Source organism: Pristiophorus japonicus, chromosome 32, assembly GCF_044704955.1.
Source record: "Pristiophorus japonicus isolate sPriJap1 chromosome 32, sPriJap1.hap1, whole genome shotgun sequence".
Classification (NCBI taxonomy): domain Eukaryota; kingdom Metazoa; phylum Chordata; class Chondrichthyes; family Pristiophoridae; genus Pristiophorus; species Pristiophorus japonicus.
In genome coordinates, this window is record NC_092008.1 from 4,063,147 (window position 1) to 4,090,969 (window position 27,823).

Here is a 27,823-nt window from a genome sequence, read left to right on the forward strand (position 1 = left end):
CCTGGTTCTGGACTTCCCCAACATTGGGAACATTCCTCCTGCATCTAACCTGTCTAACCCCGTCAGAATTTTAAATGTTTCTATGAGGTCCCCTCTCATTCTTCTGAACTCCAGTGAATACAAGCCCAGTTGATCCAGTCTTTCTTGATAGGTCAGTCCCGCCATACCTGCTTCATGGTTTTATCCGCTGCTTCATTGCCCCGTTGGACATTGTTTACTACTTTCTGGTGACCTCAACCTTGATCACCGCTGCCTCTGCGGGTCCGGAACCAGGGGTCACAGTCTGAGGATAAGGGGTAAGCCATTTAGGACCGAGATGAGGAGAAACTTCTTCACCCAGAGAGTGGTGAACCTGTGGAATTCTCTACCACAGAAAGTAGTTGAGGCCAATTCACTAAATATATTCAAAAGGGAGTTAGATGAAGTCCTTACTACTCGGGGGGATCAAGGGGTATGGCGAGAAAGCAGGAATGGGGGTACTGAAGTTTCATGTTCAGCCATGAACTCATTGAATGGCGGTGCAGGCTAGAAGGGCTGAATGGCCTGCTCCTGCACCTATTTTCTATGTTTCTATGTTTACTGGCGGCGTCTAATCGTAGTCCGATTCAGCCCTCGTGGTTGATAGCCTCCCCGCCCGAAGTGACGAACCCTCTCCTGGCCCAGGCAGCCGAGTAGTCATCGACTACCCCGAAGGCATAGCGGCTGTCCGTACAGATACTCGCCCGATGGCCTTGGGCTAGTTGGAGGGCTTCAGTCAGGGCAGTGAGTTCAGGGTTACGGGGAGCGGGCGGGTAAGTGGAGCTGAGTCCACGGCCAGATCAGCCATGATCTTGTTGAATGGCGGAGCGGGCTCGAGGGGCTCGATGGCCCACTCCTGTTCCGAATTCTGATGTTCTTATGTTCAGTTACTTGGGCCGACAGTCCTCCGTCTAACCTTCCCTTTCGGACAGTGTTTAGCGCTTCGTGTAGCACTGCCCATCCCGCATGCGGGGTTCCCCTGAATATATTTCCGGGACCACGTACGGGATCAGCTCGGGGTTTTCAAGGGGGGGAATCTCACTTAGTGTCCCGGCGAGTCCTCCCATTCCTGTGCCTGGCACTCACGAGGCTCACCCATGGATAAGGGGCCCTCTGCCGGGTTCTCCCCCCGCCCCCGTGTCACGGACAATTTTTACGGACCCATCGAAGGGAAGGAATCCTGCTTCCCATTTGGCCCGGCGGACGTTGGACAGGGAACGCAATTTCCCGGTGTTGAGCATTTCCACCAAGGTATGCTTGGTATGTAGTATCACCTCCGCTGTCATTACGACTGGCTCACCAACTTTCACCGCTCACGTTGCACAGTCCAAGGCCGCTACACATCTTGACAGACCTCCTGCCACGGGCGACTGCTGGGCGGAATAGTACGCTACTGAGCGGGCTCAGTCCCCGTGCATACTGCCCTGTAACACCCGCCCTCGTTTTCACAACGAATGTGAAACGGTGCGTTCATATTTGGCAGCCCTTAGGCCTGGTGCCGACATCAGGGCTTCCGTTATCTGGCCGTATGCAGTTTCTTGTTCCGGGCCCCACTCCACGCTTTCTCGGGCTGGTTTTCCTCCCTTAACTAGTCTCTGTGTGGGTTCCGCGATTGCCGCGAAGTTGGCTGCAAAGTTCCTGCAGTAGTTAAAGAGTCGTAATACTTTACGCGCTCCTCGAACCATCTTCAGTCGGGGCATAATGCAAATTGCTTCCTGGTTTCTGCCGTGGGGCATTGTTTTTGTCCCCTGCGACATTTGGTGTGGCACGTACTGTACCTCCTTCAATCCGATCTGAGCTTTCTTGGGGTTTGCCTTAAATCTCGCTTTCTTTAAGGCTTCGAGGGTTTCTATTCGAGCCCCCATTTGTCCTCTCTCGTCCTCTGAGGCAATCAACAGATTGTCCACAGATTGGAGGATGATACTTCGGTCGGGGGCTAAATCTACGGTCTCCAAGACTCAACTCATAGTTCGGTGAAATATGGCCGGGCTGTTGTAAAAACCCCAGGGCACTCGTGTCCAAGTGTACTGCCTATCCCTGACCGTGAACGCAAATTTATCTTGGGACTCCTGGGCTAATGGTATGGACAAAAAATCCATTAGCTATATCTAAGACCGTGAATATTTTATGTTCTGGTTTCATAGAAACATAGAAACATAGAAAACAGGTGCAGGAGCAGGCCATTCGGCCCTTCGAGCCTGCACCACCATTCAATGAGTTCATGGCTGAACATGCAACTTCAGTACCCCATTCCTGCTTTCTCGCCATAACCCTCGATCCCCCGAGTAGTAAGGACTTCATCTAACTCCCTTTTGAATATATTTAGTGAATTGGCCTCAACTACTTTCTGTGGTAGAGAATTCCACAGGTTCACCACTCTCTGGGCGAAGAAGTTTCTCCTCATCTCGGTCCTAAATGGCTTACCCCTTATCCTCAGACTGTGACCCCCTGGTTCTGGACTTCCCCAACATCGGGAACATTCTTCCTGCATCTAACCTGTCCAGTCCCGTCAGAATTTTAAACGTTTCTATGAGGTCCCCTCTCATTCTTCTGAACTCCAGTGAATACAAGCCCAGTTGATCCAGTCTTTCTTGATAGGTCAGTCCCGCCATCCCGGGAATCAGTCTGGTGAACCTTCGCTGCACTCCCTCAATAGCAAGAATGTCCTTCCTCAGGTTAGGAGACCAAAACTGTACACAATACTCCAGGTGTGGCCTCACCATTTCAGTCCATTAAATATGGTGGCTGGGCTTGCTACGATGGGGTGCTGGCAGTCCGTCTAGTCGATGGTCAATCAGTATGACCCATCTGGTTTCTTTACGGGCCAGGTTGGCGAGTTCGTAGTGCTTTCGCCCGAAGGACGCCACTCCGCGAGAGCTCCTGCACTATTTGTTTCACGGCCTCTCGGGCTTCAGGTTTAATGGGGCATTGCTTATGAGGAGGGTGTTCGGGCCCACCAGGAATGTCCCCTGGCTTGGTCTTTACCAGCCCACAATCCTGCTTTGATTGAGCCCACACTTCCCTCATTTGGAAAGAGGTGACATGATAGGTCCAAGTCAGCATGGATTTGTGAAAGGGAAATCATGCTTGACAAATCTTCTGGAATTTTTTGAGGATGTTTCCAGTAGAGTGGATAAGGGAGAACCAGTTGATGTGGTATATTTGGCGTTCGACAAGGTCCCACACAAGAGATTGATGTGAAAAGTTAGAGCACATGGGATTGGGGGTAGTGTGCTGACATGGATTGAGAACTGGTTGTCAGACAGGAAGCAAAGAGTAGGAGTAAATGGGTACTTTTCAGAATGGCAGGCAGTGACTAGTGGGGTACCGCAAGGTTCTGTGCTGGGGCCCCAGCTGTTTACATTGTACATTAATGATTTAGATGAGTGGATTAAATGTAGTATCTCCAAATTTGCGGATGACACTAAGTTGGGTGGCAGTGTGAGCTGCGAGGAGGATGCAGAGCGACTTGGATAGGTTAGGTGAGTGGGCAAATGCATGGCAGATGAAGTATAATGTGGATAAATGTGAGGTTATCCACTTTGGTGGTAAAAACAGAGAGACAGACTATTATCTGAATGGTGACAGATTAGGAAAAGGGGAGGTGCAAAGAGACCTGGGTGTCATGGTACATCAGTCATTGAAGGTTGGCATGCAGGTGCAGCAGGCGGTTAAGAAAGCAAATGGCATGTTGGCCTTCATAGCGAGGGGATTTGAATACAGGGGCAGGGAGGTGTTGCTACAGTTGTACAGGGCATTGGTGAGGCCACGCCTGGAGTATTGTGTACAGTTTTGGTCTCCTAACCTGAGGAAGGACATTCTTGCTATTGAGGGAGTGCAGCGAAGGTTCACCAGACTGATTCCCGGGATGGCGGGACTGACCTATCAAGAAAGACTGGATCAACTGGGCTTGTATTCACTGGAGTTCAGAAGAATGAGAGGGGATCTCATAGAAACATTTAAAATTCTGACGGGGTTAGACAGGTTAGATGCAGGAAGAATGTTCCCAATGTTGGGGAAGTCCAGAACCAGAGGTCACAGTCTAAGGATAAGGGGTAAGCCATTTAGGACCGAGATGCGGAGGAACTTCTTCACCCAGAGAGTGGTGAACCTGTGGAATTCTCTACCACAGAAAGTAGTTGAGGCCAATTCACTAAATATATTCAAAAAGGAGTTAGATGAGGTCCTTACTACTAGGGGGATCAAGGGGTATGGCGAGAAAGCAGGAATGGGGTACTGAAGTTGAATGTTCAGCCATGAACTCATTGAATGGCGGTGCAGGCTAGAAGGGCCGAATGGCCTGCTCCTGCACCTATTTTCTATGTTTCTATGTTTCTATGTTCCCATAATGGGCCGTAGTCTCCTGCTGTATCCCAATCCCGGGTGAGAAGTTGTACACTTCCGACCTTTGCGTGATTGTGCAAATTAGTCTGTTCCCCGTCCGTCGTGATTTTGCGTCCTCCCTTATTTCTCCAAACTGTTCTCTTATTCTGTGTGGTCTATTATTGCCCCTAACTGTTCCAGGAGGTCAATCCCCAATATGGTCCCTTCTGCATTTGGGCCTACATAAAATTGTGCCGGGATCAGAATACCGGCTATCTCCAATAGAATGACTTCACTCTGGTGGTCTTTGGTGGCAGATCCTCCCACGCCAGTGATACGGACCACATGTTCAGTGGTGGGTAAGGGAATATCTGTCATAGATACCGAGGCTCCGGTCTCCACTAACATATCACACTGCCGGCCCCCTAACAGCGCTGTTACGTGAATACACGGATCCTCTCCCTTCCCCCATGGGGGCCGCTGGCCTCCAGCCTCCTACTAAGTCCCTCGGCGCTGTGATTAGCTGCTGTCGGTTCATCTATAAGAACATAAGAACATAAGAACTAGGAACAGGAGTAGGCCATCTAGCCCCTCGAGCCTGCACCTCCATTCAATGAGTTCATGGCTGATCTGGCCGTGGACTCAGCTCCACTTACCCGCCCGCTCCCCGTAACCCTTAATTCCCTTATTGGTTCAAAATCTATCTATCTGTGACTTGAACACATTCAATGAGCTAGCCTCAACTGCTTCCTTGGGCAGAGAATTCCACAGATTCACAATCCTCTGGGAGAAGAAATTCCTTCTCGACTCGGTTTTAAATTGGCTCCCCCCGTATTTTGAGGCTGTGCCCCCTAGTTCTAGTCTCCCCGACCAGTGGAAACAACCTCTCCGCCTCTATCTTGTCTATCCCTTTCATTATTTTAAATGTTTCTATAAGATCACCCCTCATCCTTCTGAACTCCAACGAGTAAAGACCCAGTCTACTCAATCTATCATCATAAGGTAACCCCCTCATCTCCGGAATCAGCCGAGTGAATCGTCTCTGTACCCCTTCCAAAGCTAGTATATCCTTCCTTAAGTAAGGTGACCAAAACTGCACGCAGTACTCCAGGTGCGGCCTTACCAATACCCTATACAGTTGCAGCAGGACCTCCCTGCTTTTGTACTCCATCCCTCTCGCAATGAAGGCCAACATCCCATTCGCCTTCCTGATTACCTGCTGCACCTGCAAACTAACTTTTTGGGATTCATGCACAAGGACCCCCAGGTCCCTCTGCACCGCAGCATGTTGTAATTTCTCCCCATTCAAATAATATTCTCTTTTACTGTTTTTTTTCCCCAAGGTGGATGACCTCACACTTTGACATTGTATTCCATCTGCCAAACCTTAGCCCATTCGCTTAACCGATCTAAATCTCCTTGCAGTCTCTCTGTGTCCTCTACACAACTCGCTTTCCCACTAATCTTTGTGTCATCTGCAAATTTTGTTACACTACACTCTGTCCCCTCTTCCAGGTATATTGTAAACAGTTGTGGTCCCAGCACCGATCCCTGTGGCACACCACTAACCACCGATTTCCAACCCGAAAAGGTCCCATTTATCCCGACTCTCTGCTTTCTGTTAGCCAGCCAATTCTCTATCCATGCTAATACATTTCCTCTGACTCTGCGTACCTTTATCTTCTGCAGAAACCTTTTGTGTGGCACCTTATAGAATGCCTTTTGGAAATCTAAATACACCACATCCATCGGTACACCTCTATCCACCATGCTCGTTATATCCTCAAAGCGTTCCCTCCCTGTACACCCTGGGTTACCCTAAGCGAGGCTGCGCTTTCTGTATTTACTGAATTTGACCCTTCCATCTCGGTCTCCTCATCAAAGGGAGGAGCCGAGGTCGCTACTGTGGCAACAAAAGTCGGAGGGAGGTCGTAATCTGATCCCTCCCCACTTGCCGGTTTGTTCATACTGCTCTCTCCATTTCTTATTCTCGGCTTCTGTCTCCTTACTTTTCTCGACTAATTGCTTGGTTTTACTTTGTAACACACATAACTGATGTACTAAAAGTGTAGGGGGCTTTTGCTCTGCCCGATTACAGGGGGCCTTCGGTGGCCGTTGGTGTATTGGGCCTCTCTGTCCCTTCTAGGGGACAGTCCAGCAGCTTATGGCTCGCTGACCACTAAACTGGGGGTTGCGAAATGCCCGAGCAACCCTATCTGGCTCTAAGCTCAGAATTTTGGTGGCTTGTGAGCTTCCACAAGGGAACACAAAACACTCAGAGACAAGTGGTCCTTGGAATGGAAAAAAAAACCGGGTACGTCCAATTTATTAACCACGGTAAGTTTCCAACAAAGTCAAACTTCATCAAAACACATGTCTGACAGACATAGAAAACATAGAAAATAGGTGCAGGAGCAGGCCATTCGGCCCTTCGAGCCTGCACCACCATTCAATGAGTTCATGGCTGAACATGCAACTTTAGTACCCCATTCCTGCTTTCTCGCCATACCCCTTGATCCCCCCAGTAGTAAGGACTACATCTAACTCCTTTTTGAATCTATTTAGTGAATTGGCCTCAACAACTTTCTGTGGTAGAGAATTCCACAGGTTCACCACTCTCTGGGTGAAGAAGTTTCTCCTCATCTCGGTCCTAAATGGCTTACCCCTTATCCTTAGACTGTGACCCTCTGGTTCTGGACTTCCCCAACATTGGGAACGTTCTTCCTGCATCTAACCTGTCCAGTCCCGTCAGAATTTTAAACGTTTCTATGAGGTCCCCTCTCATTCTTCTGAACTCCAGTGATAACAAGCCCAGTTGATCCAGTCTTTCTTGATAGGTCAGTCCCGCCATCCCGGGAATCAGTCTGGTGAACCTTCGCTGCACTCCCTCAATAGCAAGAACGTCCTTCCTCAAGTTAGGAGACCAAAACTGTACACAATACTCCAGGTGTGGCCTCACCAAGGCCCTGTACAACCGTAGCAACACCTCCCTGCCCCTGTACTCAAATCCCCTCGCTATGAAGGCCAACATGCCATTTGGCTTTCTTCACCGCCTGCTGTACCTGCATGCCAACCTTCAATGACTGATGTACCATGACAAACTTCTAAAATGTGAAAATCTATGGGAAGAAACAGACACAAGAAAACCTTACCCAATTTTATCTTTACAAGACATTTCCAACACCACCCCCACCCCCGTTTTTACCTGACTGACCGAGGCTGACAATTGGGAAAAGAAACCCCAGGATAATACTTACGATCCCTTTTGACAGTTATTGTTTTTTAGCCTTAGGATGGTTGGTTTACGGGGTAGCTGGAGTGAATGTTGCCTCTCCCAGTTACTTCGGTCTCCGGTTCTTCAGCTGGTTGGCCTCAGAGCGTTGTTCAGTGTGCGGCCCGGCTTCTCGAGACGATGTTGGGCGCCTCTCGGTGGTTGGGTTGTATATTCTGCACACGAGTCGAGTCCAGGGCCCGTTCCATGGTAAGTTTCCCAGCCGCTAACAGTCCGCCTCCATTCTCTCTCGGCTTCTGTCTGTCCGTGACTGCTACTGTTCCTCGCCTCCTTCTCCAACTGCTCCAGCTGCTTCTCTCCCTCTCGGTGGTTCCGTAGGCCCTACATTTGTATCCAATTTAGTTCTGGCCTTTTCGCGCCCAAACTCAGTTGGTGGCCCATTGTGTAAGTTTGGGCGGGGAGATAGCTTTGAATATTTAATCAGACGATGTCACAGGTACAGGTAGGTGTGAGGACAGGGGTATTGTTTCAGTGCACATTGGTGCCTCAAAGTCTGCAGGTCCATTGTAACAGTCCAGGGAGCCAATCGGTTTGGGCCTCCCCTTTGAAACATAGGAACATAGAAAATAGGTGCAGGAGTAGGCCATTCGGCCCTTCGAGCCTGCACCGCCATTCAATAAGTTCATGGCTGGTCATTCACCTCAGTACCCCTTTCCTGCTTTCTCTCCATACCCCTTGATCCCTTTAGCCGTAAGGGCCACATCTAACTCCCTCTTGAATATATCCAATGAACTGGCCTCAACATCTTTCTGTGGGAGAGAATTCCACAGGTTCACAACTCTCTGAGTGAAGAAGTTTCTCCTCATCTCGGTCCTAAATGGCTTACCCCCTTAACTTTAGACTGTGTCCCCTGGTTCTGGACTTACCCAACATCGGGAACATTCTACCCGCATCGAACCTGTCCAGCCCCCGTCAGAATTTTATATGTTTCTATGAGATCCCCTCTCATCCTTCCAAACTCCAGTGAATACAGGGCCCAGTCGATCCAGTCTCTCCTCATATGTCAGTCCTGCCATCCTGGGAATCAGTCTGGTGAACCTTCGCTGCACTCCCTCAATAGCAAGAACGTCCTTCCTCAGATTAGGAGACCAAAAATGAACAATACTCCAGGTGAGGCCTCAGCAAGGCCCTGTACAACTGCAGTATGACCTCCCCCTGCTCCGATACTTTGATGGGCCATCACCACAGCAATCTCAGGACTATTGTCCACTGTACCATATTAATCCAGTAGATGATGGCCCACATTCATAATTTGATTCGGGGTGAGTCATATTGTCGAACTGGGCCGGGTAGTCCCCATTGGTTGAGGATTTCCCCGCTTCAGGCCTGACCCGACCCCTGATTGGCCGGCCAGGATGCACTTTTCCCCCATTGGCCAGTGCCTCTGCCTCGCCTGTGAGCCCAGACTCCACAATGTCTGCATCCGCCCACACGTTACCCAGCCTGCCCTGGTCTGAGGATTCTACTTGGCCAAAAATGTTCATTTAAAATGTATAGGACGACCCCGTCTTGGTTTCCTTGCCCTTCGGGTGTGTTCCAATAAAATGAGGCCGTTGATTTTCGAACCTTGCGAAGTTACTCCGGCTTTCTTTGCCTTTTTCTGTTTCTGTTTCTCCCACCAATTCTTTTGCTCCTTGGGGACAGCCGAGGGATCCCGCCCGTCTTTAATCGTTTTATCTATTAAGCCCTTCTGGTCGTCTGCATAGAGCCTACTAAGAGACCCTCCCGGCCCCCGTTCAAAGTGTTCCCCCGACACCATTCTGTGATCTGACCTTCCTTCGCTTCCTCTGTGAATGAGTCTCTACACGCGGGTCTACTTCCATTCCGTTACTTATTTATCGCAATGGGATTATCCCTCAACCCCTCACGCCAACCCATGCGTGTCACGCAGTCACTCACAAGGTTTCCACCGGCACTTTGTCCTCCCCGGTGGTCCCTTCGACCTTGATCCTTGGCCGTCACGTGGGGCATTTGCCCTCGTAATTCCGGCTCACGTCAGGCGACTGAGGCAGTTTGTGACAATTGAAGAAGTGACGAGGACACTCGTTTCTCTTCCACACCACTTTCATCCGACTTACGTTAGCCTCTGCTCGCTGTGTCCGTTATCAACTCTCGCCGTGTCTCACTTTTGTCCGTTGGGTGTCCGGCGGCTTCAACTCTGCCGTCTCAGGCGTTCCAATTTCCGGGATGTCGCGAAATCCGACCTTCTCCCCATACGCTCGAGTCTCGGTCGAATCCGGCCAACTGGTACACCCTGCTCGCAGCGCCAAAACTGTTGGGGTAAAACCGCGAGGGAGAAATAAATCTACTTCGAGATCAAAATTAGAGAACACACACAGGTTATTGATACAAGGCAACAGGGGAGTTGTGTGGAGCTCCCTCGACCAGGCACAAAACTCAACTTGGTGTTACACATACAGCATATTTAAAGTCGTAAACCGCAGAGGTCACATTAATACATGATCCGATCATCTGACATACAAAAGTCCCGATTATAGTTTGTCGTTCGGCCTTATCTTCCTTATCTTCGGCCAGCGTCTGGTGGTCGACCTAGTTGGTTTCCATGTTGCTCAGCGCCTTGTGTCCTTTTCGCAATTGCTTATCTCATCCTGTCATTCAGTACATTTGCTCAAGCGCAGCAATTTCGCACTAACGCCATTAGCCCCTCGGTGCTCATTTCGCAAACAAAGCGTCTTGCATTCTCGTCGCCAAATGTTATGCGTGCAATGAAGGTTCAAACTGAGCACTGTTTAACGAAGCAAGGGACAACCTTGGCTCGGCTTTATTTCGGCCCGAAGTGCCTGACTCTCGAAATGGCTGGCCTGTTATACCAGAGCAGCACCGTGTACGTGCTGCCCTGTGGCCTCCAACAATGACGCCATCTGGTGGCGACAAACAGCATGTACATACACGACACTAACGTTTTGTGTTCATGCACAAGGACCCCCAGGTCCCTCTGTACTGCAGCATTCTGTAGTCTCTCCCCTTTGAAATAATACTTTGCTTGTTTATTTTTCCTACCAATGTGGATAACCTCACATTTTCCCACATTATACCCCCATCTGCCAAACTTTTGCCCACTCACTGAGACTGTCTGTATCCCTTTGCAGATTCTTTGCGTGCTCCTCACAACTTGGTTGTTCTATGTTTGTGCCTGAGAGACGTACTGTTAACGAGTCCTCCTCCCTCCATCCGGAGGCAGCGAGGAGGGACAGGGAGTGTCTGGATTGTCACCCTCTTCCTAACCCAGGGTCCCAAGTAGAATCGTAACAATTCACAGCGTGGGGGGAGGCCATTCGGCCCATCGTGTCCGCGTTGTGCCGGCCGACCAAGAGCCATCCCGGCCTAATCCCACTTTCCCGCTCTGGGTCCGTAGCCCTGTAGGTTACGGCACTTCGAGCGCACGTCCAAATGTGGTGAGGGTTTCTGCCTCTACCACCCTTTCAGGCAGTGAGTTCCACCCCAGACCCCCACCAACCTCTGGGTGAAGAGATTTCCCCTCAAAACCCCTCTAAACCTTCCCCCAATTACTTTCAATCTCTGCCCCCTGGTTGTTGACCCCTCTGCCAAGGGAAACAGGTCCGTCCTATCCACTCTATCCGGGCCCCTCACACCTCAATTCAATCTCCCCTCAGCCTCCTCTGTTGCAAAGAAAACAACCCCAGCCTCTCCAATCTTTCCTCATCGCTAAAATTCTCCAGTCCCGGCAACATCCTGGTAAATCTCCTCTGTACCCTCTCCAGTGCAACATCCGTGTAATTCTCCTCTGTACCCTCTCTAGTGCAACATCCTGGTAAATCTCCTCTGCACCCTCTCTAGTGCAACATCCTGGTAAATCTCCTCTGTACCCTCTCTAGTGCAACATCCTGGTAAATCTCCTCTGTACCCTCTCTAGTGCAGCATCCTGGTAAATCTCCTCTGTACCCTCTCCAGTGCAACATCCTGGTAAATCACCTCTGTACCCTCTCCAGTGCAACATCCTGGTAAATCTCCAGGTACCCTCTCCAGTGCAACATCCTGGTAAATCTCCAGGTACCCTCTCCAGTGCGACATCCTGGTAAATCTCCTCTGTACCCTCTCTAGTGCAACATCCTGGTAAATCTCCTCTGCAACCTCTCCAGTACAACATCCTGGTAAATCTCCTCTGTACCCTCTCCAGTACAACATCCTGGTAAATCTCCTCTGTACCCTCTCCAGTGCAACATCCAGGTAAATCTCCTGTGGACCCTCTCGAGTGCAACATACTGGTAAATCTCCTCTGTACCCTCTCCAGTGCAACATCCTGGTAAATCTCCTGTGCACCCTCTCTTGTGCAACATACTGGTAAATCTCCTCTGTACCCTCTCCAATGCAACATCCTGGTAAATCTCATCTGTACCCTCTCTAGTGCAACATCCTGGTAAATCTCCTCTGCACCCTCTCTAGTGCAACATCCTGGTAAATCTCCTCTGTACCCTCTCCAGTGCAACATCCTGGTAAATCTCCTCTGTACCCTCTCCAATGCAACATCCTGGTAAATCTCCTCTGCACCCTCTCCAGTGCAACATCCTGGTAAATTCCTCTGCATCCTCTCTAGTGCAACATCCTGGTAAATCTCCTCTGTACCCTCTCCAGTGCAACATCCTGGTAAATTTCCTCTGTACCCTCTCCAGTGCAACATCCTGGTAAATCTCCTCTATACCTTCTCGAGTGCAACATCCTGGTAAATCTCCTCTGCACCCTCTCTAGTGCAACATCCTGGTAAATCTCCTCTGTACCCTCTCCAGTGCAACATCCTGCTAAATCTCCTCTGCACCCTCTCTAGTGCAACATCCTGGTAAATCTCCTCTGTACCCTCTCCAGTGCAACATCCTGGTAAATCTCCTCTGTACCCTCTCCAGTGCGACATCCTGGTAAATCTACTCTGTACCCTCTCTAGTGCAACATCCTGCTAAATCTCCTCTGCAACCTCTCCAGTACAACATCCTGGTAAATCTCCTCTGTACCCTCTCCAGTACAACATCCTGGTAAATCTCCTCTGTACCCTCTCCAGTGCAACATCCTGGTAAATCTCCTCTGTACCCTCTCCAATGCAACATCCTGGTAAATCTCATCTGTACCCTCTCTAGTGCAACATCCTGGTAAATCTCCTCTGCACCCTCTCTAGTGCAACATCATGGTAAATCTCCTCTGTACCCTCTCCAGTGCAATGACATCTTTCCTGTAATGCGGTGACCAGAACTGCACGCAGTACTCCAGCTGTGGCCTAACTACTTCAAGCATAATCTACTGGTCTTAGTGACTGAGTGGGCAAGGACACGTCAAATGGAATGGAATGTGAAGTTATCCACTTTGGACGTACAGATAGAAACGCAGAGTATTTTTTAAACGGTGAGAGATTGGGAAGTGTTGGTGTACAGAGGGACCTGGGGGTCCTTGTACACCAATCACTGAAAGTTAACCTGCAGGTACAGCAGGTAATTAGGAAAGCAAATGGTATGTTGGCCTTTATTACAGGAGGATTTGAGTATAAGAGTAAAGACGTCTTACTGCGATTATATCGGGCCCTGGTGAGACCACACCTGGAGTATTGTGCACAGTTTGGGTCTCCTCACCTAAGGAAGGATATACTTGCCACAGAGGGAGTGCAGCGAAGGTTCACCAGACTGATTCCTGGGATGGGGGCATTGTCCTACGAGGAGAGATTGAGCAGACTGGGCCGATATTCTCTGGAGTTTAGAAGAAGGAGAGGTGACCTCATTGAAACATCTCCGATTCTGAGGGGGATTGGCAGGGTAGATACAGGGAGGGTGTTTCCCCCGGGGCTGGGGAGTCTAGAACCAGGGGTCAAACAGTCTCAGGATAAGGGGTCGGCCATTTAGGACTGAGATGAGGAGGAATTTCTTCACTCAGAGGGGGGTGAATCTTTGGAATTCTCTGCCCCAGAGGGCAGTGGAGGCTCAGTCGTTGAGAATATTCAAGGCTGAGATCGGTAGATTTTTGGACTCGAGGGGAATCGAGGGATCGGGCGGGAAAGTGGGCTTGAGGTCGAAGGTCAGCCGTGAGCTCATTGAATGGCGGAGCAGGCTCGAGGGGCCGAATGGCCGACTCCTGCTCCTACTTCTTATGTTTTTGTACTCTGCGCCTCAGCTAATATCCTTTCTTAACTGCCTTATCGACCCGTCCATCATCATCGGCAATCCCTCGGAATCGAGGAAGACTTGCTTCCACTCTTAACACGAGTCCTTCGGTGGCTGAACAGTCCAATACGGGAGCCACAGTCCCTGTCACAGGGTGGGACAGACAGTGGTTGAGGGAAGGGGAGGGTGGGACTGGTTTGCCGCACGCTCCTTCCGCTGCCTGCGCTTGGTTTCTGCACGCTCTCGGCGACGGGACTCGAGGTGCTCAGCGCCCCTCCCGGATGCACTTCCTCCGCTTAGGGCGGGACTGGTCTTTGGGCCCAGGGACTCCCAGGTGTCGGTGGGGGATGTTGCACTTTATCAGGGAGGCTTTGAGGGTGGGTCCCTTGTAACGTTTCCTCTGCCCGCCTTTGGCTCGTTTGCCCGTGAAGGAGTTCCGAGTCGAGCGCTTGGCTTTGGGGAGTCTCGTGTCTGAGGGGGGACATGCGGACAATGTGGCCCCGCCCAGCGGAGCTGGTCGAGTGTGGTCAGTGCTTCGATGCTGGGGATGTTGGGCCTGGTCGAGGACGCCAACGTTGGTGCGTCTGTCCTCCCGGGGGGGATTTGCAGGATCTTGCGGAGACAGCGTTGGCGGTATTTCTCCAGCGACCCGTCCAGGTATTTAATGAGCACGGAATTAAGGCTGGGATTCCGCTTTGTCGGCCGGAACGGACACGACGGGACAAACGGCCCCCTTCCATGCCGTAACCTTCTCCGAATCTGTGGCCGACGGTGCCAATTTCCCGTCCGTTTTGCCAACAGGAAGAGTACGACATGTCTGGAGAGCGGCGAGCATTTGTGCTTTGCGTACGACAGGATAGACCTGGGGCCGAAAATGAGTTGAAAGGTCTGCGTCAATTCCTGGAGGAACTTAAGATTTCCGTTCGCGAGTGCATTGACCCGGAAAATCAGGTATTGCGCAGTATTTGAGAGCCGTCAGTCACCAAATTTGTCGTGTTCGCTCGGCAGCCAGGGGTTGCCGTGGGCGATGGGGTCCCCGTGTATTAAGAAAGAGAGACTTTGCATTTCGATTGCCCCCCTCCGGACGTCCCGAAGCGCCTCACAGCCAAATAAACGCTTTTTTTTGGAGTGCGCTCACTGTTGTATTGTGGGAAACGCCGATTTGCGCACAGCAAGCTCCCACACACAGCGATGTGATAATGACCCGGATCGTCTGTTTTAGTGATGTTGGTCGAGGGATAAATATTGGCCCCAGGACACCGGGGAGAACTCCCCCTGCTCTTCTTCCAATAGTGGCCCCGGGATCTTTTACATCCACCCGAGAGGGCAGACGGGGCCTCGGTTTAACGTCTCGTCCGAAATACGGCCCCTCCGACAGTGCGGCGCTCCCTCAGTACCGCCCCTCCGACAGTGCGGAGCTCCCTCAGTACCGCCCCTCCGACAGTGCGGGGCTCCCTCAGTACAGCCCCTCCGACAGTGCGGCGCTCCCTCAGTACTGCCCCTCCGACAGTGCGGGGCTCCCTCAGTACCGCCCCTCCGACAGTGCGGCGCTCCCTCAGTACAGCCCCTCCGACAGTGCGGGGCTCCCTCAGTACCGCCCCTCCGACAGTGCGGCGCTCCCTCAGTACCGCCCCTCCGACAGTGCGGCGCTCCCTCAGTACCGCCCCTCCGACAGTGCGGGGCTCCCTCAGTACCGCCCCTCTGACAGTGCGGCACTCCCTCAGTACCGCCCCTCCGACAGTGCGGCACTCCCTCAGTACCGCCCCTCCGACAGCGCAGTGCGGCGCTCCCTCAGTACCACCCCTCCGACAGTGCGGCGCTCCCTCAGTACCGCCCCTCCGACAGCGCAGTGCGGCGCTCCCTCAGTACCACCCCTCCGACAGTGCGGCGCTCCCTCAGTACCGCCCCTCCGACAGCGCAGTGCGGCGCTCCCTCAGTACCGCCCCTCCGACAGCGCGGCACTCCCTCAGTACTGCCCCTCCGACAGTGCGGCACTCCCTCAGTACTGCCCCTCCGACAGTGCGGCGCTCCCTCAGTACTGCCCCTCCGACAGTGCGGCGCTCCCTCAGTACCGCCCCTCCGACAGTGCGGCGCTCCCTCAGTACCGCCCCTCCGACAGCGCAGTGCGGCGCTCCCTCAGCACCGCCCCTCCGACAGCGCAGTGCGGCGCTCCCTCAGTACCGCCCCTCCGACAGCGCAGTGCGGCGCTCCCTCAGTACAGCCCCTCCGACAGTGCGGCGCTCCCTCAGTACCGCCCCTCCGACAGCGCAGTGCGGCGCTCCCTCAGTACTGCCCCTCCGACATAGCGGCACTCCCTCAGTACTGCCCCTCCGACAGTGCGGCGCTCCCTCAGTACCGCCCCTCTGACAGTGCAGTGCGGCGCTCCCTCAGTACTGCTCCTCCGATAGTGCGGCGCTCCCTCAGCACCGCCCCTCCGACAGCGCAGTGCGGCGCTCCCTCAGTACCGCCCCTCCGACAGTGCGGGGCTCCCTCAGCACCGCCCCTCCGACAGCGCAGTGCGGCGCTCCCTCAGTACCGCCCCTCCGACAGTGCGGGGCTCCCTCAGTACTGCCCCTCTGACAGTGCGGGGCTCCCTCAGTACCGCCCCTCCGACAGTGCGGCACTCCCTCAGTACCGCCCCTCCGACAGTGCGGCGCTTCCTCAGTACCGCCCCTCCGACAGTGCGGCGCTCCCTCAGTACCGCCCCTCCGACAGTGCGGCGCTCCCTCAGTACCGCCCCTCCGACAGTGCGGCGCTCCCTCAGTACCGCCCCTCCGACAGTGCGGCGCTCCCTCAGTACCGCCCCTCCGACAGTGCGGCGCTCCCTCAGTACCGCCCCTCCGACAGTGCGGGGCTCCCTCAGTACCGCCCCTCCGACAGTGCGGGGCTCCCTCAGTACCGCCCCTCCGACAGCGCAGTGGGGCGCTCCCTCAGTAGGCAACTGCTGCTCCAATATGTGAGTTCACCCTCCCTGACATTCTACAAGTTCCCTGACTGGCTGTTGCATCTTGCTTCTTTTCTGCAGACGATCATCCGGGCCCTGAAGACGTTCCGCGATGAGATGTCTCCACAAGTCAGCTGTTCCTTTGTTTTCATCATGGCGCACGGCGAACTGGGAAAGATTTTCGGAATTGACCGCGGCACGGGAGTAAAATTGAAAACGATAATCTCGCTCTTCGATAATGCAAAGTGCCCAGTGCTCCAACTCAAACCCAAAGTCTTTGTAATCCAAGCGTGCAGGGGAGGTAGGGAATTCCGACTTGGTGTGATGGGACAGTGTCGAGGGAGCTTTACTCTGTATCTAACCCCGTGCTGTACCTGGCTTGGGAGTGTTTGATGGGACAGTGTAGAGGGAGCTTTACTCTGTATCTAACCCCCTGTACCTGCCCTGGGAGTGTTTGATGGGACAGTGTAGAGGGAGCTTTACTCTGTATCTAACCCCCCTGTACCTGCCCTGGGAGTGTTTGATGGGACAGTGTAGAGGGAGCTTTACTCTGTATCTAACCCCGTGCTGTACCTGCCCTGGGAGTGTTTGATGGGACAGTGTAAAGGGAGCTTTACTCTGTATCTAACCCTGTGCTGTACCTGCCCTGGGAGTGTTTGATGGGACAGTGTAGAGGGAGCTTTACTCTGTATCTAACCCCGTGCTGTACCTGCCTTGGGAGTGTTTGATGGGACAGTGTAGAGGGAGCTTTACTCTGTATCTAACCCCCTGTACCTGACCTGGGAGTGTTTGATGGGACAGTGTAGAGGGAGCTTTACTCTGTATCTAACCCCGTGCTGTACCTGCCCTGGGAGTGTTTGATGGGACAGTGTAGAGGGAGCTTTACTCTGTATCTAACCCCCTGTACCTGACCTGGGAGTGTTTGATGGGACAGTGTAGAGGGAGCTTTACTCTGTATCTAACCCCGTGCTGTACCTGCCTTGGGAGTGTTTGATGGGACAGTGTAGAGGGAGCTTTACTCTGTATCTAACCCCCTGTACCTGGCTTGGGAGTGTTTGATGGGACAGTGTAGAGAGAGCTTTACTCTGTATCTAAACCCCTGTACCTGCCCTGGGAGTGTTTGATGGGACAGTGTAGAGGGAGCTTTACTCTGTATCTAACCCCCTGTAGCTGCCCTGGGAGTGTTTGATAGGACAGTGTAGAGGGAGCTTTACTCTGTATCTAACCCCGTGCTGTACCTGCCCTGGGAGTGTTTGATGGGACAGTGTAGAGGGAGCTTTACTCTGTATCTAACTCCCTGTACCTGCCCTGGGAGTGTTTGATGGGACAGTGTAGAGGGAGCTTTACTCTATATCTAACCCCCTGTACCTGCCCTGGGAGTGTTTGATGGGGGCAGTGTAGAGGGAGCTTTACTCTGTATCTAACCCCGTGCTGTACCTGCCCTGGGAGTGTTTAATGGGACAGTGTAGAGGGAGCTTTACTCTGTATCTAACTCCCTGTACCTGCCCTGGGAGTGTTTGATGGGATAGTGTAGAGGGAGCTTTACTCTGTAGCTAACCCCCTGTACCTGCCCTGGGAGTGTTTGATGGGACAGTAGAGAGGGAGCTTTACTCTGTATCTAACCCCCTGTACCTGCCCTGGGAGTGTTTGATGGGACAATGTAGCGGGAGCTTTACTCTGTATCTAACCCCCTGTACCTGGCTTGGGAGTGTTTGATGGGACAGTGTAGAGGGAGCTTTACTCTATATCTAACCCGCTGTACCTGCCCTGGGAGTGTTTGATAGGACAGTGTAGAGGGAGCTTTACTCTGTATCTAACCCCGTGCTGTACCTGCCCTGGGAGTGTTTGATGGGATAGTGTAGAGGGAGATTTACTATGTATATAACTCCCTGTACCTGCCCTGGGAGTGTTTGATGGGACAATGTAGAGGGAGCTTTACTCTGTATCTAACCCCCTGTAGCTGCCATGGGAGTGTTTGATGGGACAGTATAGAGGGAGCTTTACTCTGTATCTAACCCCCTGTACCTGCCCTGGGAGTGTTTGATGGGACAGTGTAGAGGGAGCTTTACTCTGTATCTAACCCCCTGTACCTGCCCTGGGAGTGTTTGATGGGACAGTGTAGAGGGAGCTTTACTCTATATCTAACCCCCTGTACCTGCCGTGGGAGTGTTTCATGGGACAGTGTAGAGGGAGCTTTACTCTGTATCTAACCCCCTGTACCTGCCCTGGGAGTGTTTGATGGGGACAGTGTAGAGGGAGCTTTACTCTGTATCTAACCCCCTGTACCTGCCCTGGGAGTGTTTGATGGGGACAGTGTAGAGGGAGCTTTACACTGTATCTAACCCCCTGTACCTGCCCTGGGAGTGTTTGATGGGACAGTGTAGAGGGAGCTTTACTCTGTATCTAACCCCCTGTACCTGCCCTGGGAGTGTTTGATGGGACAGTGTAGAGGGAGCTTTACTCTGTATCTAACCCCCTGTACCTGCCCTGGGCGTGCACAGTCCTGCTAAGAGGATTGATTATGAATATTTTATTATTTGGACAGATCACAAAGACCCGGGTGTGACATTCCGATCAATGTCACAAGTACCTGTGGAAAAGAAGCTGCCAACTTTGTCGGACACATTTATTGTCTTCCCTTCACAACCCGGTACATTTCATCTGTCTGTACTGAGGGAGCGCCGCACTGTCGGAGGGGCAGTACTGAGGGAGCGCCGCACTGTCGGAGGGGCAGTACTGAGGGAGCCCCGCACTGTCGGAGGGGCGGTACTGAGGGAGCACCGCACTGTCGGAGGGGCGGTACTGAGCGAGCGCCTCACTGTCGGAGGGGCAGTACTGAGGGAGTGCCGCACTGTCGGAGGGGCAGTACTGAGGGAGCCCCGCACTGTCGGAGGGGTGGTACTGAGGGAGCGCCGCACTGTCGGAGGGGCGGTACTGAGGGAGTGCCGCACTGTCGGAGGGGCAGTACTGAGGGAGCCCCGCACTGTCGGAGGGGCGGTACTGAGGGAGTGCCGCACTGTCGGAGGGGCAGTACTGAGGGAGCGCCGCACTGTCGGAGGGGCGGTACTGAGGGAGTGCCGCACTGTCGGAGGGGCGGTACTGAGGGAGCGCCGCACTGTCGGAGGGGCGGTACTGAGGGAGCGTCGCACTGTCGGAGGGGCAGTACTGAGGGAGCGTCGCACTGTCGGAGGGTTCTTCCTCCCTCTGTCGGTAAACCTTTCCCAGGGGAATTGAAATGTTGAGTTTTGCCGGATGTCCCAAACCGGCCCGTTTGCAGTGACCACTCTCGATTTGCGATTGTGTCGACAGGTGATGTCTCTTACCGTGACTGTAATACTGGCTCACTGATGATCACACACATGATGGAGGTGTTCAGACAGTTCAAGAAGAGTTTGCAGCTCTCGGAGTTTTTTGTCAAGGTCAGTAAAATCCACGCCGACCAGTCAAAGTGCCTTCACTCTTGTTTTTATTCGTTCCTGGGATGTGGGCCTCGCTGGCAAGGCTGGCATTTATTGCCCATCCCTAATCGCCCCTTGAGAAGGTGGTGGTGAGCCGCCTTCTTGAACCGCTGCAGTCCGTGTGGTGAAGGTGCTCCCACAGTGCTGTTAGGGAGGGAGTTCCAGGATTGGGAGCCAGCGATGATGGAGGAACGGCCGATATATTTCCAAGTCGAGGGATGGTGTGTGTGACTGGAGGGGAACGTGGAGGGGGTGGTGTTCCCATGGACCTGCTGCCCTTGACCTTCTAGGCGGGTAGAGGTCGCGGGTTTGGGAGGTGCTGCCGAAGAAGCCTTGGCGAGTTGCCGCGGTGCATCTTGTGGACGGTGCACACTGCAGCCACGGTGCGCCGGTGGTGGAGGGAGGGAGTGTTGGAGGTGGTGGAGGGAGTGAGTGTTGGAGGCGGTGGAGGGAGTGAGTGTTGGAGGTGGTGGAGGGAGTGAGTGTTGGAGGTGGTGGAGGGAGTGAGTGTTGGAGGTGGTGGAGGGAGTGAGTGTTGGAGGCGGTGGAGGGAGTGAGTGTTGGAGGTGGTGGAGGGAGTGAGTGTTGGAGGTGGTGGGGAGCGTGGCCCATCGAGCGGGGCTGCTTTGTTCTGGATGGTGTCGAGCGTCTCGAGTGTTGTTGGAGCTGCAACTCATCCAGGCAAGTGGGGAGTGTTCCATCACACTCCTGACTTGTGGGTTGTGGATGGTGGAGAGGCTTTGGGGAGTCAGGAGGTGAGACACTGGCCACAGAATACCCAGCCTCTGACCCGCTCTTGTGGCCACAGTATTTATGTGTCTGGTCCAGTGAAGTTTCTGGTCAATGGTGACCCCCAGGATGTTGATGGCGGGGGATTCGGTGAAGGTACTGAGGGAACGCCGCACTGTCGGAGGGGCGGTACTGAGGGAGCCCCGCACTGTCGGAGGGGCAGTACTGAGGGAGCGCCGCACTGTCGGAGGGGCAGTACTGAGGGAGCCCCGCACTGTCGGAGGGGCGGTACTGAGGGAGCCCCGCACTGTCGGAGGGGCAGTACTGAGGGAGCGCCGCACTGTCGGAGGGGCAGTACTGAGGGAGCGCCGCACTGTCGGAGGGGCGGTACTGAGGGAGCGCCGCACTGTCGGAGGGGCAGTGCTGAGGGAGCCCCGCACTGTCGGAGGGGCAGTACTGAGGGAGCGCCGCACTGTCGGAGGGGCAGTACTGAGGGAGTGCCGCAATGTCGGAGGGGCAGTACTGAGGGAGTGCCGCACTGTCGGAGGGGCTGTCTTTCGGATGAGACGTTAAGCAGACGATGTACCTATTTGTACTGCACTTTTTTTGACTGACATGTGACAAGCCCCGCCCCTGTCAAGCTTCCCCCCCCCTCCCGACCCGACTCTCTTCACCCGCCCCAGCCCTCTTCCCCACTCCCTCCCTCCCCATCCCTGCAACCTTGGGCCGAGAGAGAGAGACTGGGGGGGGGGGGTGGAGTGAGAGACTGGGGGAGGGGAGAGAGAGACTGGGGGGGTGGAGTGAGAGACTGGGGGAGGGGAGAGAGAGACTGTGGGGGGGCGTGGGGGAGTGAGAGACTGGGGGAGGGGAGTGAGAGACTGGGGGAGGGGAGAGAGAGACTGGGGGGGGGTGGAGTGATAGACTGGGGGAGGGGAGAGAGAGACTGTGGGGGTGTTGTGGGGGAGTGAGAGACTGGGGGAGGGGAGAGAGAGACTGTGGGGGGGCGTGGGGGAGTGAGAGACTGGGGGAGGGGAGTGAGAGACTGGGGGAGGGGAGAGAGAGACTGGGGGGGAGTGTGGGGGAGTGAGAGACTGGGGGAGGGGAGAGAGAGACTGTGGGGGGGGGTGGAGTGAGAGACTGGGGGAGGGGAGAGAGAGACTGTGGGGGGGTTGTGGGGGAGTGAGAGACTGGGGGAGGGGAGAGAGAGACTGTGGGGGGGTTGTGGGGGAGTGAGAGACTGGGGGAGGGGAGAGAGAGACTGTGGGGGGGTTGTGGGGGAGTGAGAGACTGGGGGAGGGGAGAGAGAGACTGTGGGGGGGTTGTGGGGGAGTGAGAGACTGGGGGAGGGGAGAGAGAGACTGGGGGGGGGGTGGAGTGAGAGACTGGGGGAGGGGAGAGAGAGACTGTGGGGGGGTTGTGGGGGAGTGAGAGGCTGGGGGAGGGGAGAGAGAGACTGGGGGGGGGGGGTGGAGTGAGAGACTGGGGGAGGGGAGAGAGAGACTGGGGGGGAGGGGTTGGAGTGAGAGACTGGGGGAGGGGAGAGAGAGACTGTGGGGGGGGTGGAGTGAAAGACTGGGGGAGGGGAGAGAGAGACTGTATGGCGGGGGGTGTGGGGGAGTGAGAGACTGGGGGGGGAGGAGTGAGAGACTGGGGGAGGGGAGAGAGAGAGAGAGACTGTGTGACGGGGGGGGGAGTGAGAGACTGGGGGAGGGGAGAGAGAGACTGTGGGGGGGGTGGAGTGAAAGACTGGGGGAGGGAGAGAGAGACTGTGGGGGGGGGTGGAGTGAAAGACTGGGGGAGGGGAGAGAGAGACTGTATGGCGGGGGTGTGGGGGAGTGAGAGACTGGGGGGGGAGGAGTGAGAGACTGGGGGAGGGGAGAGAGAGACTGTGTGACGGGGGGGGGAGTGAGAGACTGGGGGAGGGGAGAGAGAGACTGTTGGGGGGGTGTGGGGGAGTGAGAGACTGGGGGAGGGGAGAGAGAGACTGTGTGGCGGGGGGGGGAGTGAGAGACTGGGGGAGGGGAGAGAGAGACTGGGGGAGGGGAGAGAGAGACTGTATGGCGGGGGGTGTGGGGGAGTGAGAGACTGGGGGGGGAGGAGTGAGAGACTGGGGGAGGGGAGAGAGAGACTGTTGGGGGGGTGTGGGGGAGTGAGAGACTGGGGGAGGGGAGAGAGAGACTGTGTGGCGGGGGGGGGGAGTGAGAGACTGGGGGAGGGGAGAGAGAGACTGTGTGGCGGGGGGAGAGTGAGAGACTGGGGGAGGGGAGAGAGAGACTGTTGGGGGGGTGTGGGGGAGTGAGAGACTGGGGGAGGGGAGAGAGAGACTGTGTGGCGGGGGGAGGAGTGAGAGACTGGGGGAGGGGAGAGAGAGACTGTGTGGCGGGGGGGAGAGTGAGAGACTGGGGGAGGGGAGAGAGAGACTGGGGGGGGGGTGTGGGGGAGTGAGAGACTGCGGGGAGGAGGAGAGAGAGACTGGGAGAGAGAGAGATTGGGGGGTGGGAGAGTCTGGGGGGAGAGAGAGAGACTGGGGGAGGGGAGAGAGAGACTGTGGGGGGCGGGTGGGGGAGTGAGAGACTGGGGGAGGGGAGAGAGAGACTGGGGGGGGGTGTGGGGGAGTGAGAGACTGCGGGGAGGAGGAGAGAGAGACTGGGAGAGAGAGAGATTGGGGGGTGGGAGAGGGACTGGGGGGGTGAGAGAGAGAGACCGGGGGGGAGAGAGAGAGAGAGAGACTGGGGAGGGAGAGAGGGAGAGAGACTGGGGGGGGGAGAGAGACACGGGTGGGCGGAGGAGAGCGACACGGGTGGGGGGGGGATCGGAGGGGAGGGAGGGAACTCTGGGAAGACGGATCACGTTCTTCCAACCCCCTACAAGGGACATCGTTGGAGTGGATGATATCCAGAAGTCACAACACTGTCACTATTCACTTCATACCCAATAAACCGGTTAACAATCCGTACACAATGCCTGCCCCATCTATGGTGAGGGGGTGCGGGGAGGGGAGGTTGTATTGGACTGGGGTACGGCACTTCAACTGGGGGAGGCACACACTTGGACTGGGGTACAGAACTTTGGCCGGCCCTTGCTGTCCTCTGGCGAGCTCTGTCCTCTGTCGCTTCAGGAAGTCAACGTGGATCGAGTTACAATTTGCAAAGTCCGTGAGACCCTGGGATGGTTCCAGTGACACATTCCTGTGACACTTCAGGGTGTGGCTTATCCTCCAAGGTGACCAATCATAGACAAAGGGTGGAGCACGGTGGCCATTTTTACAGCACAAATTAGCGCGTCCTTAAACCGAGGCCCCGTCTGCCCTCTCGGGTGGATGTAAAAGATCCCGGGGCCACTATTGGAAGAAGAGCACGGGGGGAGTTCTCCCCGGTGTCCTGGGACCAATATATATCCCTCAATCAGCATCACTCAAATAGATTATGTGGGTCATTATGACATTGCTGTGTGTGGGAGCTTGCTGTGCGCAAATTGGCGTTTCCCACATTACATCAGTGAGCGCACTTCAAAAAGTACTTAATTGGCTGTGAAGCGCTTTGAGACGTCCGGTGGTCGTGAAAGGCGCTATATAAATGCGAGCCTTTCTTTCTTTGCAGGTGAATCAGAAAATGATCAGGGAAGAGGTGAAAATATGCGGTGATGTTATGAAAACGATATTGGTGATGGAATCTACGCTGAGCAAGGCCCTGTACCTCGCCCCTGTGGAAGACCGTGATCACTCGACACTGATCTCGTGTCCGAACTGTTCCCTCACAGCCAAGACAGCAAAGCAAGATTCTGCAAGGGCTGGAAAACAGGAATAAAAATAGAACATTCTGGAGGCATTCAGCAGGTCCAAACTACATCTTCAAGGAGAGAAAGAGAGTTAGCGATGCAGGCCAATCCAGTGGAATATGCCGGTCTCTGACTCTGTGTAATTTTATTTCTTAATAAATGCGATTTAGAAATTTAACCTGACATGCAATCCATTTCAGTGTCACTTGTTCATCAATTGGAGCACTCGGAGACTACTAGAGTCTGAGGCAGCTCATATTATGAGCTTATCAGCAATTTAAGGAGGTCATAACTATCGGGAAAGGATGAACAGGCTGGGTCTCTTTTCTCTTGAAAAAAAGAAGGCTGAGAGGTGACCTAATAGAGGTCTATAAAATGATGAAAGGTTTTGATCGAGTGGATACAGAGAGAGTGTTTCCACTTGTGGGGAAGAGCATAACTAGGGGCCATCAATATAAGATCGTCACCAAGAAACCCAATGGGGAATTCAGGAGAAACCTCTTTACCCAGAGAGCGGTGAGAATGTGGAACTCGCTGCCACAGGGAGGGGTCGAGGCCAATAGTGTCGATGGAGTTAAGGGGAAGCTGGATAAACACATGGGGGAGAAGGGGATAGAGGGTTATGCTGATAGAGTTAGAGATGGGAAGAGGCTCGAGTGGGGTATAAATGCCAGCATGGACTGGTTGGGCCGAATGGCTTGTTTCTGGGCCATATATTGGAATCATTGTTCCTCCAAACCGACTACCACCCAGATTACTTTGCACATGCTTGGTGCCTCTACGGGGAGTGAGGGGGGAGAGTGGGATTAGACTGGGCGGGATATTAAAGGGTATGGGGGAGTGAGGGGGAGAGTGGGATTAGACTGGGTGGGATATTAAAGGGGGAAGTGAGGGGGAGAGTGGGATTAGACTGGGTGGGATATTAAAGGGGGAAGTGAGGGGGAGAGTGGGATTAGACTGGGTGGGACATTAAAGGGGGAAGTGAGGGGGAGAGTGGGATTAGACTGGGTGGATATTAAAGGGTGGGGGGAGTGAGGTGGGGAGAGTGGGATTAGACTGGGTGGGATAGTAAAGGGGATGGGGGAGTGAGGGGGAGAGTGGGATTAGACTGGGTGGGATATTAAAGGGTGCAGGGAGTGAGGGGGAGAGTGGGATTAGAGTGGGTGGGATATTAAAGGTTACAGGGAGTGAGGGGGAGAGTGGGATTAGACTGGGTGGGATATTAAAGGGGGGAGCGAGGGGGAGATTGGGATTAGACTGGGTGGGATATTAAAGGGTGCAGGGAGTGAGGGGGAGAGTGGGATTAGAGTGGGTGGGATATTAAAGGATACAGAGAGTGAGAGGGAGAATGGGATTAGACTGGGTGGGATATTAAAGGGGGAAGTGAGGGGGAGAGTGGGATTAGACTGGGTGGGATATTAAAGGGGGGAGTGAGGGGGAGAGTGGGATTAGACTGGGTGGGATGTTAAATGGGGGAGTGAGGGGGAGAGTGAGATTCGACTGGGTGGGATATTAAAGGGGGGAGTGAGGGGGAGAGTGGGATTCGATTGGGTGGGATATTAAAGGGGGGAGTGAGGGGAGGAGTGGGATTAGACTGGGTGGGATATTAAGGGGGGAGTGAGGGGGAGAGTGAGATTAGACTGAGTGGGATATTAAAGGGGGGAGTGAGGGGGAGAGTGGGATTAGACTGGGTGGATATTAAAGGGTGGGGGGAGTGAGGTGGGGAGAGTGGGATTAGACTGGGTGGGATAGTAAAGGGAATGGGGGAGTGAGGGGGAGAGTGGGATTAGACTGGGTGGGATATTAAAGGGTGCAGGGAGTGAGGGGGAGAGTGGGATTAGAGTGGGTGGGATATTAAAGGTTACAGGGAGTGAGGGGGAGAGTGGGATTAGACTAGGTGGGATATTAAAGGGGGGAGTGAGGGGGAGAGTGGGATTAGACTGGGTGGGATATTAAAGGGTGCAGGGAGTGAGGGGGAGAGTGGGATTAGAGTGGGTGGGATATTAAAGGATACAGGGAGTGAGAGGGAGAATGGGATTAGACTGGGTGGGATATTAAAGGGGGGAGTGAGGGGGAGAGTGGGATTAGATTGGGTGGGATATTAAAGGGGGGAGTGAGGGGAGGAGTGGGATTAGACTGGGTGGGATATTAAGGGGGGAGTGAGGGGGAGAGTGGGATTAGACTGAGTGGGATATTAAAGGGGGGAGTGAGGGGGAGAGTGGGATTAGACTGGGTGAGATATTAAAGGGGGGAGTGAGGGGGAGAGTGGGTTTAGATTGGGTGGGATATTAAAGGCGGGAGTGAGGGGGAGAGTGGGATTAGACTGGGTGGGATATTAAAGGGGGGAGTGAGGGGGAGAGTGGGATTAGACTGGGAGGGATATTAAAGGGGGAGTGAGGGGGAGAGTGGGATTAGACTGGGTGGGATATTAAAGGGAGGGGAGCGAGGAGAGAGTGGGATTAGACTGGGTGGGATATTAAAAGGTGCAGGGAGTGAGGGGGAGAGTGGGATTAGACTGGGTGGGATATTAAAGGGTATGGGGAGTAAGAGAGAGAGTGGGATTAGACTGGGTGGGATATTAAAGGATGTGGGGAGTGAGGGGGAGAGTGTGGTTAGACTGGGTGGGATATTAAAGGGTGTGGGGAGTGTGGGGAGTGAGGGGGAGAGTGTGGTTAGACTGGGTGGGATATTAAAGGGTGGGGGGAGTGAGGGGGAGAGTGGGGTTAGACTGGGTGGGATATTAAAGGGTGCGGGGAGTGAGTGGGCGAGAGATCGCGGAGCGACAGGAAAATTCCTATCCAGGCGATCCACACTAGTCCAGGAGATCACCCCGGCCGAATATGAGGTCCTTCATTGTAAGATCTGTGAACTCATCCCTTTTTGGTGTGGGATCAAGTTATCCTGATTCGATGGACCGCCTAAGAATAAGATTTATTTTCTTTATATTTGATTCTATTCCATCTGAGTGGGACTTCTCTGGGATTCTGTATCAGGACAAACCACTTGAGCTGGTGTGAGAGGCTGCGCTGGGCTGTGGGATGGTCTGCAGTCTCTCAGAGCGGCTGCTTACCGGGGGGGGGGCGGGGCCCGTCCTGGCTTCCGCCGGACGTGCGTCAACGTGAATACGCTCTATCTGTTGCAGCGGGGTGGGCGGGTAAAAGTG

General features: G+C 54.1%; 1 protein-coding gene across 1 annotated transcript in view; it reads left to right on the top strand.

Annotated features, from left to right (window-relative positions):
- The window catches only part of LOC139240594 (caspase-14-like), a 40,224-nt gene extending 15,385 nt beyond the window's left edge, over positions 1–24,839 (top strand). The window contains exons 3-7 of the mRNA XM_070869138.1: positions 14,554–14,703; positions 16,778–16,997; positions 19,242–19,346; positions 20,006–20,115; positions 24,483–24,839. Of these exons, the coding sequence (XP_070725239.1) occupies positions 14,554–14,703; positions 16,778–16,997; positions 19,242–19,346; positions 20,006–20,115; positions 24,483–24,689 (792 nt within the window). The 3' untranslated portion in view covers positions 24,690–24,839. The remainder of the gene's footprint in view (positions 1–14,553; positions 14,704–16,777; positions 16,998–19,241; positions 19,347–20,005; positions 20,116–24,482) is intronic.
- Positions 24,840–27,823: the final 2,984 nt, after the last annotated feature.